The sequence below is a fragment of the Onychomys torridus genome, chromosome 6 (genome assembly GCF_903995425.1).
Source record: "Onychomys torridus chromosome 6, mOncTor1.1, whole genome shotgun sequence".
NCBI classification, from domain to species: domain Eukaryota; kingdom Metazoa; phylum Chordata; class Mammalia; order Rodentia; family Cricetidae; genus Onychomys; species Onychomys torridus.
The window spans coordinates 22191557-22203935 of NC_050448.1; the positions used below are offsets into that span (position 1 = coordinate 22191557).

The 12379-nt window shown below is 38.9% G+C and overlaps 1 protein-coding gene across 1 annotated transcript in view; it reads right to left on the bottom strand.

The window, feature by feature from the left end:
* Positions 1 to 12233, bottom strand: part of Sclt1 (sodium channel and clathrin linker 1) — a 115914-nt gene extending 103681 nt beyond the window's left edge. Inside the window, exons 1-2 of the mRNA XM_036190259.1 lie at positions 12170 to 12233; positions 3269 to 3336 (exon numbers count right to left, since the gene is read on the bottom strand). Of these exons, the coding sequence (XP_036046152.1) occupies positions 3269 to 3336; positions 12170 to 12203 (102 nt within the window). The 5' untranslated portion in view covers positions 12204 to 12233. The remainder of the gene's footprint in view (positions 1 to 3268; positions 3337 to 12169) is intronic.
* Positions 12234 to 12379: the final 146 nt, after the last annotated feature.

A 12379-nucleotide genomic window follows, 5' to 3' on the forward strand; every position in this document is an offset into this window, starting at 1 on the left:
GGAAGATGTTTATAACTGAAATTTTGGAATGACATACAAAAACTTTATATTGTTATTCTCTCCCATACAATTAAAGTTTCCAACTTACAAACTATTGGTTTTATGTATATTCTTCAGGAAATAATTGTAGTTAAAGCTGCTTGTAGCATTTCTGCCTTTTAAGTTCTATACAAGAATTAAAGTGACCTAAATAGCACAGTGTCAATAACAGAATATTCTTGTAGGTAAGCTTCACTTTCATAGTTAACATGATAGCAATCAGTGCTATTTTATTTCAGCTTAATCAAAACTGTCTTTATAATTTGTTGCAGATTGAGGGTTATGAAGTCTCTCAGCTATTTTTGATCTCTTTTATTTCTAATGGACAGTTTTGACAGGTAAATTCTTGGTTGACAGTTTTGTTCTGCACTTGAAATAAAGCACCTCACTCTACCTGGTTGTGAGGTTTCTGCTAAAGAATTTACTGACAACCTTAGGAAGTTTAATTTATATATAGTGAGCCACTGTCTAGTGCTGCTGTTTTCAAAATTCTCCGAATACAAAATTTCTGAATACTCAATTACAATATGTCTTAGATAAGCTACTTTGGGGTTGAACCTATTTTGGGAACCTATGATCCTGGATGTCTAGATTTATCTCAAGAGTTTTATTAAGTTTTCATTATTTCTTTAAATAACTTTTGCAATTCTTTCTCTCCTCCTCCTGACACTTGAAGAAATTTGCATATTATTTTTCTTGGTTGTGTCCCATAAATGTTTTCTTTATTATTTTCTATTCCTCTGAAAGATAAATGCAGATGTTTTCAAGTCTACAGATTACTTCTTTTCAAGTCTGATGTTGAGGATCTATTACATTTTAAAAATTTTATGAATTGTAGTTTTTACCTCTAAAATTTTTGGTTTGTCTTTTTATATTGTAACCTTTTGTTACACAGATCCTTTTTCTAAAATTACTGAGGTCCCTATTGGTATGTTCCTGTTGCTCACTAAGACCACTCACTACATTCTCTCACCCACAGGAGGAATCATAGGCTGCCCTGAGGGAGAGCTAATGTGGTAAGGTGAAATAGTTTTTACTATCATAGATGCCGCTAATCTCCAATTTCATTGCATTTAGTTTTACTTTGTCTTACAGTGTGCTGTAACTTCTCTATTGAATTCTTGGACTCCTAAAAAGAGACTTAATATTGTCTATGGATGGTTATAAAAAAATCTATGTACTATAGAAAGATGATGGTATAAAATTCTCATTCTGTCCTTTTGCTTATTACCTACTATACAGATTGCTTTGAACTCCAGAGTCTCCAAAGTTTGTGCACCAAAAAGTATCCAAATGGGGGATGGGTGACCATAGAGAGCTGGCAAAACTCAAGCCCACTAAGTTTCACACTGGAGAGGGAGACTAGAAGGAACACAGCACTCTCTGGCTCTCACACCTGCTCAGCAGTAAAGCAGTGTGGGCAGAGGAAGCTGAGGCAGCAGAATAAACTGCTGAACCTGAGTTCAAGGCTCTCAGTACTGCTGGTAGCAAGCCAGAGGCAGCAGTCAGACAACTCCAGAGGCCAAGTAATCTGAGGTCCACGAGTTCTGTAATCCACTGGAAACAGACTGGCTCCTTGCCAGGGGCTGGGGCTATCATCCACTATGCCCTCCACAGCCTGAGATCTGTGCTCCTTAAACTTCTTAGCACATCTGTATCTATTGCTCCCCATGTCCCAGCCCCTGCTACTTCTCCTGCCTATCTTCTACCTGGCCTTATGGCCACAAGCTTCACAACTTATGACTGCTCCTTATTTTTGCACCTCTAGAACACTCAATTTCAAACAACAGTCTCTTCTCAAGGTAGCACCTATCGAGTGCTCTTTGATATTAGGAGCACTGCAACCGCTCTCTTTTCCAGCGCTAGGCTACCACACAAGAGGACTTACAGTTTTCAAGAACTGTGGGTTTCACCTGTGGCTAGGACTGCCAGTTTGTCATTAGGACTTCCTGAATACTTTTTGCTTTTGCCCCAGCCCCTCTACCCTCACCACTCCACTTCTGGCTCCAGGGCTGAATCTGCAGACTGTGTTCGACTTTTCTCTATGCTTTTTAGCTGTACAAGGATAACAAATCTCCAAGGGATGAACTACACATGGTAAAGATTTCGACATCACTGCTAGAAAGGAGCTCAACCCCCATTTTATGTTACCACATCACCTCTTCTCTCACCACTGCAAAGTACACAGGGAAAATCAAGACATGTGTAATGGAAGTCTGGGAGATATGGAAGAGTACACAGGAGTTGGGAGACAGAAATATTCTGCCATGAAGATTAAGAAGAGGAATCAAGATTTCTTATATGATTATAAAAACTGCACATGTAGAAAAGAACCTACACCTGCTAAGAATTAAAGCAGGTGTAGTTTGTAACAGTAAGGGAAGATGTGTCCCTGACTTGTTTGCTACCTTGAGGTTTCCAATCATTAAGATCACAATGCATAACACAGAAACCTCTGATGGTTGTCTTGCATCCATGGCTGTGTCACTAGTAAAAACACGTCCATGATCAAGCACCTATAGCTTCCAGCAGATGTGCTGCAATAGCATCCAGAGAGCTTCTGGAGCTTCAAAAAATCTGTCTTTTACTGCTGTTACTGCTTAAACAAGCTTTCAGACCCACGCTATAATATATTTACCAGATTAAGTTTACCTTGTTGATAAAATTTCAAATTAAAGTAAAAAAGTAGCACCTCAGGAAATAAACATTAAAAATCAATGCATATATTATTATTATCTGTGTTAGTTTGTTTCAGTTATAATTTCTGGGTTTTTTAATTGAGGAGATTAAACTCAGGGCCTTACACATGTAGGACACTTAACCAACATTCCCAGCTTTTTCAATAATACCATAATTTGCCACAACTGAAATAGTTATACAACTAGCCACATTTTGAGAAATCACTTTAGTATGTTTCAGAGCTTGAATGAATTTCCATTTCAGACCTCAGCTACTTTAACATATATAACATTAGCTCCACAGGTAGAAAAAAAATTAAGCAATTTCTATGGACAAAGAACTTACTTTCAGTTAGCAAGATCAAATTTTCCCTTACAAGAATCAAAGCTATAAGCAAAATTTCAAAGATTATAGGCAACTTCAAATGTGAATAATTCTAAGTAGAATTCATATTGAAGATCTGTATTGACTGTAATCAATAATTCATAAGGATGTAGAATATATTTACAACCAAATTTTAATCTAGTTTGTTATAAATTATTCCACATACCTGCATAGTTGGATCTTTGAAAATATGTTCAATATGATGCTGTCTAAGAATATCATTTAGCTTATCATCTGAAAAAAAAATTTCAATAAGTCTATTTTACAAAACTAGACAAATAGCAGCTACTATCTGATGTATCCAATGAAAGATTTCTAGTCTCTAAGATTGCTTTTCATAAGATGAATCATCAATTTCAGCACATCATTTCAGAATGTAAAATTAGGTCTTTTTAATATTCATAAACCAAATAATGACTCCCAAATGGAATATAGAACAGCTACAAAGAACTAATAATCCTTTCTTTCATAAGTTCGAATTATAAGTCTTTTCAGGCAGAAGTGGAAAGATATTCTCCACTGTTTTTTGTTCCCACTTCTATTAAAAAAGATTACGAAGATACGAATCATATTCTTTCTTCTTTACTTCCTTTCTTTCTTATTTGAAGATAGGGCTTCACTCGGGCTAATCTAGAACTCATATATAGCCCAGGCTGGCCTAACTTATTGGAATCTTCCTGTCTTTGCCTTCTGGATGCTAGGACTACAGGCATGAGCCACCACCACACCTAGATGTGGACATTTAAAGTCAGTTGGAAAGATTATCCATACTATACTGAAGAGAAATTGTAGGACACAGAATCCAATTTCAACGGGAACGTCATGAGATCATGAAAAAGATGGCCCAGAATAAAGCTGAGAGTTCTTACTAATATGCTATATTTGTGTTCACATCAGGAAAGAAACAGGGAAAGCAAGATGGCTCAGGAGATAAAGGTACCTATCACCAAGCCAGACTACATGAGTTCAACCTTTAGAACCAACAGGGTAAGACAGAGCCACTCCATCATGTTATACTCTGGCTTCTGTATGCATTCTGCACACACGCACACACACACACACACACACACACACTTACACACAGAAAGACATGCACACATCCTCTGTGCATGCCAGGCACCTGCATAAATAAATGAAAATTTTAAGAGGGGCTAGAGAAATCACTCAGCAATTACAACACTAGCTTGTTCTAGAGAATCTGAATTCAGTTCCCAGCACTCACATGGCAGCTCACAACTATCTGCAACAGCAGTCTCAGGGAATCCAACACTCTTTTGGTCTCCACCAGCAATACATGCATGTGATGCATAGATGGTCATGCAGGCAAGCCACCCATATATAATTTTTTAATTAAAAATGTAAAAATAAAGAAATAAAAAAGAACATAATAAGATACTACCCAACAATACACAATCTTTCAAGATTTACATGCAACAGAGCAAAGCTCAATAACTTTCAAAGAAATGGGGAAAAAACCCTTCATGTTATCTGATAAAAAAACAAGAACAACAACAAAAAACATCAGAAGCGAACCTCTGCCCTCCGGGGTTCTCCCATTGTGCTGTAAGCCTGTATTTAAGACCTCCTCCCTACTTCAATAAATGGCATTTGGCATTCAAAAAAAGAAAAAGAAATAAAGAAAAGAAAAGGAGGAGGAGGAGGAGGAGGAGGAGGAGGAGGAGGAGGAGGAGGAGGAGAGTCAAGATCATGATGGGGAAAACCCACAGAGACAGCTGACAGGTGCTAGACGGAGCTCACTGACTCTGGACTGACAGCTAGGGAACCTGCATGGGACCGAACTAGGCCTGCCGAATGTGAGTGACAGTTGTGTGGCTTGATCTGTTTGTGGGGTCCCTTGCAGCAGGGCCAGGACTTATCCCAAGTGCATGAACTGGCTTTTTGGAGCTCATTCCCTGTGGTGGCATACCTTGCTCAGCCTTGATACAATGGGGAGGGGCTAGGCTCTCCTTCAACTTGGTATGCCAGACTTTGTTGACTACCATGGGAGGCCTTACCCACTCTGAGGAGTGGATGGGGGTAGAATGGGAGGGAGGTGAGGAGGCAGGAGAAGGAGAGGGAGGGGGGACTGGGGTTGGTATGTAAAATGAAAAAAATTTTAATAAATAAATATATTTTTTTAAAAAAGAATACTAGCTACGCTGGGTGGTGGTGGTGTATGCCTTTGATCCCAGCACTCGGGAGGCAGAGCCAGGCGGATCTCTGTGAGTTCAAAGCCAGTCTGGGCTACCAAGTGAGTTACAGGAAAGGTGCAAAGCTACACAGAGAAACCCGGTCTCGAGAAACAAAAACAAACAAACAAACAAACAAAACAAAACAAAAAACTAGCAAGATTCACTACCGAAAGTAGAAAAAAGAAGTCAATAGGGAGAGCCTCCAGATATATGAAAGTTAAAAAACAAAAACAAAAACCTGCTTTTATCATAACCTTTGGGTCTCAGGGAAGAATTACAAAAATATGTATTCTGAATTAAACAAATAGTCTAAATGTGATGAATCATAACTTAATAGTAGAAAAGTTCTATATCTTTGATTTAGAATTAAATTGAATAGCCTTTGTTCTTCAGGTTTAGGAATTGTTTCATATTTTAAAAATATTTGATTAGACTTTATCTGTTGAACACTTCTAATCTGGAAACCCCAAATCCAAACTACCACAAAAATCTGTTATCATATTAGCACTCAAAGGTTCCAGATTTTAGAGCATTCTGGAATCTGGATTTTCTAATAACAGGTATGCTCAATCTGTATTAGAAAACAAACAAACAAACAGGCTTAAAGAAACAAATCTATTACAAAAGGTTAGAAAAAGAACACCAAAATAAATTCAAAAAAGGCACATGAAGGAAGCAATAGAAATAAACCTGGTAAATAAACTCACAAATAAGAGGACTAAAAATATAATCATTTACTATTTTACTTTTAACAAACATTTGATGAAATCCAAAATAAATTTATTGTAAAGAAGACTAGAAGGACCTTAATAAAATGGATGCTTACACATCTATACACACACACACACACACACACACACACACACACACACACACGCTCAAAGCCAAAAAACTACACTTCAAACATCACACCTGAGGGGAAAAAATGTTGAAAGCCTTTCCCTTAGGGCTAACACAAAAATAAATTCTCATGACATTTATTTAACACTCTAGTGGAAGTCCAGGTTAATTAATGCAACACTGAAACAGTTAAATAGCTGAGAGGTGTGATGGTTCAATGAAAGAAAAAACTCTTGTGTGTTAACTACTCCAAAAAACACAGTCTTAAAATCAGGAAGTAAATTTAATAATGTTGTTAGTTACAAGGCCAAAATGCAAAATTGATCACATTTGTATATACTGACACCTCAAATTTTAAATAACAAAAGACAGTCATTTCTAGTATCATCAAAAATAAATTTCACGGGGTTGGGGATTTAGCTCAGTGGTAGAGCGCTTGCCTAACAAGTGCAAGGTCCTGGGTTCGGTCCTCAGCTCTGAGAAAAAAACAAAAACAAAAACAAAAACAAAAAAACCCAAAAATAAATTTCACAAAAGGAGTATAAAATTCCTATAAAAATTTTGTATTTGATAAATTACTCAGTAGAAATTAAAGCGCTAAAGAAGTAAAGAGAGAATTCACAGTATGAAGTCTGTCTCCTAAAGCTAGTTTCCCCAAACTGGTCTACATACCCAATGATATTCCAATCAATATTTAAAAATATTGTCATAGGAACTGAAAGCCAATTCTGAAAGGAAATAGAAAAAGAACTAAGACAATTTTACAAAAGAACAAGAGGATCAGGCTCTCCGACAGCAGCATGCATAAGGTTATATAATTTACAGAGCACGGCAGTGATAAGAGAAAATGTTCCGTCCCTGTGATAAAATCCCCAGGAAAATAACATGAGGAAGAGTTTACTGTGGCTGGGCAGTGGTGGCACATGCCTTTGATCCCAGCACTCGGGAGGCAGAGCCAGGCGGATCTCTGTGAGTTCGAGGCCAGCCTGGGCTACAGAGTGAGATCCAGGAAAGGTGCAAAGCTACACAGAGAAACCCTGCCTCAAAAAACCAAAAAGAGTTTACTGTGGCTTATGGTTTTGGCTCAGTTGCTTGGCTCCATTATTATAGTTAAAACAGAGCATCATACATCCTAGCAGGGACTGCAGTGAAGCCGAGCTATCCACGGCAGCCAGGAAGCAGAGGAAAAGAGCCAGGAGCTAGGGATAAAATAAATCTTTCTCAAGGAAATTCACAGGCACTGACTTCCTCCTACAGCCTCCCAATAGCATCATCAAATGAGACTAAGCTTTGATCACACAGCCTTTGGGATGCATTTAAGAGTCAAACCATAGCAAAGAATAAACAAAATTTCCCAATTAAAGGTATTTAGAATGCATAAATATAATGATACATACTTATGCATACATGTTAATAAGGTAGGATCAAAGAGATACTCCAGAACTGGGACAGGAGTAGATGGAGAATGGGTTATCTTTTTGCTTATGGATCTAGGTCAAACAGACAACTGAGGTAAAAGAATTTAATATCATTCACAAAAAACAATTCCAAGAGAACTGTAGACTTAAATAATAATAAATTTGTATAAAAGAACCAAGAAACACTTCTATAACCTTAGGAGAAAGACTTTTTAAACTAGAGAAAAAAAAAAGAAAAGAAAGAAAGAAATGAACATTTATGGTGGTCTGAATGAAAATGGCCCCTACAGGCTCACAGGATTAGGAAGTGTCACATTTTAGAGGTGTGTCACTGGGGTAGGCTCTGAGGGTTCAAAGGCCACAGCCATTCCCAGTTAGGGCACTCTCAGCTACTATTCTAGACTCATGCTGCCTGCCTGCCACCATGTTCCTCACCATGATAGTTATAACCGTCTGAAACCATAAACCTACATAAACTGTTTCTTCTGTAAGTTGCCTTGGTCATGGTGTCATATCTGAGCAAATATGAAAGTAAGGCAACATTTAAAATAAAAAATACCAACAAACTGGACTACATTATAATTAAGAACTTAACAAAAAAAGAATATTAAGAAAAATGAAAACAAAAAGCATAAGTAGAAGACATTTCCAAGATCTATAATTGTCAAAGATAATGTATCTAAAATAAAGAACGTCTAATCAGTTGAGAAACAGACAAAATAGATCAGTATATAAAAAGTATTCTGAGGAGTTCAGATAACAGAAAAGGAGCTCAAGCTCAGTACACATCAGGAAAACATAAATTAAAACTAGTACAAACTCAAATTCAAGACTGGTGAAAACAGGGGCTAGCAGGGGAATGGCTCTACTGGTAAAGTGCTTGCTTTTCAGGCTGGAGACTTGAGTTCAATTCAGAGTCCACATAAGAAAAGCAGGACTTGGTGAAGCACCCTTGTAATGTCAGTGTTGGGGAGGTGAACACGGAGATCCCTGGGGCCTCCTAACCAATCTGCCTAGGCTATCTGGCAAGTTCTAGTTCAGTCAGAGAATCTGTCTCAAAAAAGAAGGAAAACAACACTTAAAGCCTGAGGAAGGACATTAGAGATATCCTCTGGCCTCCACAAGCACACACATCTGCAACCACACAGAGAACTGGGAAATATGTAGAACAAACTGAACTTCCAAACATTGCTGATGGGAGTTAAAAATCACTAAACTTTAAAATTAAATATAAACACAATTCTTGGCAACATAACCAACCAAAATGTATGTAACTGGGCACAAGAATCATGAAAAAAAAAAAAAAGTACCAATATTATTCCTAGTGACCCACTAGCTGGAACTATCTCAGATGTCCATCAAAATAATAGATGTGTGATTAATTAAAAACTGCCAAGTATGTATGCAATTAAAATGAACTAATTCTATCTATATGTGATGATATAGATAAATTTAAAAATATCATGAATGCCAGCTGTGGTGGTGCATGCCTTTAATCCCAGTACTCAGGAGGCAAAACCAGGCAGAGCTCTGTGAGTTCAAGGCCAGCCTGGTCTACAGAGCAAGGTCCAGGACAGGCACCAAAACAACACACAGAAACTCTGTCTGGGAAAAACAAACAAACAAAAAACTAAAAAATATCATGAATGATGAAGAATACATGGTTCATGATCTTACTTTTTAAAACTAAAACACAGAAAAACCAAATTAAGAAATAAAATTAAAGAGCCACTATCGGGTTAGGGAGAAACCTGGTACCGGGGAAACTCTCAGGAATCTAAAGGATGACCCAGCTAAGACTCCTAGTAATAGTGGAGAGGGTGCCTGAACTGGCCTGTGGTGGTGAACTGAAATGTAATCAGATTAGTGAATATCCTGTTATCATAGAACCTTCATCCAGTAAGTGATGGAAGCAGACGCAGAGATCCACTGCCACACACCAGGCTGAGCAGGGAGGAGGGATTATATGAGCAAGGAGGGTCAAGACCATGATGGGGAAATCTACAGAGACAACCAAACCAAACTAGTGGGAATTCATGAACTTTAGACCAACAGCTGTGGAACCTGCATGGGACTGGACTAGGCCCCCTCTTCAGGCAAGACAGTTGTGTAGCCTTGTCTGTTTAAGGGGCCCCTGGCAGTGGGATCAGGCTTTTTGGAGCCTATTACCTATCTTGCACAGCCTTGATGCAGGGGGGAGGGGCTTGGACCTGCCTCAACTGAATGTCCCAGGCTTTGTTGACTCCCCATGGAAGCCCTTATATTTGGGGGGGGGGGGAATAGGGGGTGAGTTGGAGGGGAAGACTGGAGGTGCTAACAGGAGGAGGGAAGAAAGGGATCTGTGGTTGGTATGTAACATGAATAAAAAATGTCTTAATCAAGAAAAAAGTGAAAAAAGAGACAGTGGTTATCTTTCACTATCATTGAGGAAAAAGGAGGGATAAGTTTTTAGAGGCTCTAGCCATTTCTCAACCTGAATTTTATTACAATAATTTTTCACTTTTCAATGATGCACTTGGCTTGTTTGTTTTCTCTTGTGTATAAGTAAACAAATGCACATAAATATGCATATGTACTAACCAGTTGCTTTTGTAAATTTTGGAGACATTGGTGGCATCATGTAATACTTCATTTTATTAATGTATCATTTTTTTGTACCCTGAAGACATAAAGATATAATCTTATGGATTTGAAAAAAATTAAAGATTTGTTGTATTTTGTTTGAGGCCAACCTGGGCTACACAGAGAACTAAAAGCCAGATCTTCTCAAAACAAAACAAACAAAACCAAATGGAAGCAGTGAGAAGTAAGTAAGACTGACAGAAGTTAATGTAGAGAGCACAGAGGCAGATGGAAGGATGGACAACATTCATTTGTGTCTCGGCAGGTAGTGAGATGGTGTGGTGATTAGGACAACCCACATCTTTAACTGGCAATGGAGGTTTTCATCTCTTCACACACCTTACAATTCCATGCTCCCTTTTCCTCAATATATAAATTTCACGAAGGCTTTGCTGCTTGTTTGAGAATTTCTTCTTCCGCTCTACTGGTCTTTTACTGAACTACCATTCAGTTTTCAATTAAAAATAAAATGTCTTGCTTAGGGTTTGCTAGCACTTGGAACTCAATTTTATCTAAGAATTACGGTTGCTTTATTCTTCTAAAATTTAGATATCCCTCCATCATGCAAATTCACTCATACAATTCCTGTGTCACATCAGATTGTGGCCAGTTAATTCATCTTTATAGATGTGAAATGTTTCCCACTTCAAACCTAAGAAATAACATCATTGTAGTGTCGTGATTTTAGTGTGTGCGTGTCAGGGAGGAGAGACAGATAGACAGGCAGACAGGCAGAGAGAGATACACACAGACAGACAGACAGACAGACAGACAGGAGAGAGTGGGAGCGAGTGAGCATGGGGCATTAAACATGTACTAGTTACCAAGCTAAGGGCTTCATTTGTATTGTCCCAATTAAGTCTCACAACTCCATAGAGTTAGGGTGTTCTTACACTCCTAAGGGAAAAACAACAAAAACAAAACCAGAGGCACAGGGACCTAAGAATTTTGCCCAAGATCAAACTTAAGAAGTGTGAGAGCTAGGCAATATACAGAAACAAATTTAGAGATCCTGTCCTTAACCTCTGGTCTATACTTCCAACGCGGTGCCTGTTTCCCCAAGCTTCCCTGTTGCTCAAGTCAAGAACGGGAGTTGCTCTCTCCTTTTTTCCAAACCTCTCAGCCTTCAATCTCTGCATCCTCCTTAGGTCACTTCTTACCTACGATGACTGTAGCTAACTGACCTGTACTCCTCTATAAACCTCTATATCCTGTTCAAGGCAGCCTTGCTGTCTTTAAACAAAGCATACTCCCAGTCCCTCCAATGCTGCAAATACTTGGGATACCTAAACCACTCTATGACCAGTAAAAACACATACTGCTAAGTCAAGTTTCTGTCTAAATGGTATCTCCTCTGGCCATGATTTAATAACTACATAAGTCAATGTTTGTTTAGCACCATGTGTCAGATGCTATTCTCCTGTATATCTCAATGTTTACACAATAATTCCAACAACTCTACTCGGTAACTGAGGCAAACGAGTCAGCAGCTGTTGCTGCGTCAGTGTATTTATGGGATTTATTTATCTCCCTCCGCCAATGACATGCTTGGGGAACAAGAATATCTCCATCCTTACATCAGCTATGTTTGTATAGCACCTGGCACGTAATAAAACAGTAGCTCGACAAACATCTTTAACACTAACGACCAGAGCAGTGCCTGCGGGTCCCTAACTGCAGACTTGGAAACTCCTCCTGGCTCCTCAGCCCTCGAGTTTCTCCGAGCCCCAGGGAAGCATAACAAACCTATTTCGTGTCTAGCCGACTCCTAAGCACGCTTAAGGAATCTACGAGTATTCACCAGCGGTTCTGCTCCGCTAAGTACATACATAATCTCATGGACATCACCGAGCATTTTGTGAAGCGGACTTCTCTTAAGTTTTCACATATTTCCACGCTGGGACCCAACCACTATCAAAACCTGTCAGTAGGTCAACGACAGCGACACTGCACCTTGCAGATGAAATTTTCCATCAGGGAATATAGGGCGCTTACTTTGGTCTTTCAGTAAGTCGAATTCTGTGGCCATTTCGATATTTTAGTTTGGAGTTTTCATCACCTTTATCGATTCCTTGCAGGGGGCGATACGATTTTTGTAAAAACAAACAAACACCCAGCCTCCCGCTGTGAGGGAAAACCAACAGCTAAGGGGTCGCCGTGGCAGCCGAGCCCCGGCGCCGAGGCATCAGCATCCCACTCACGCGG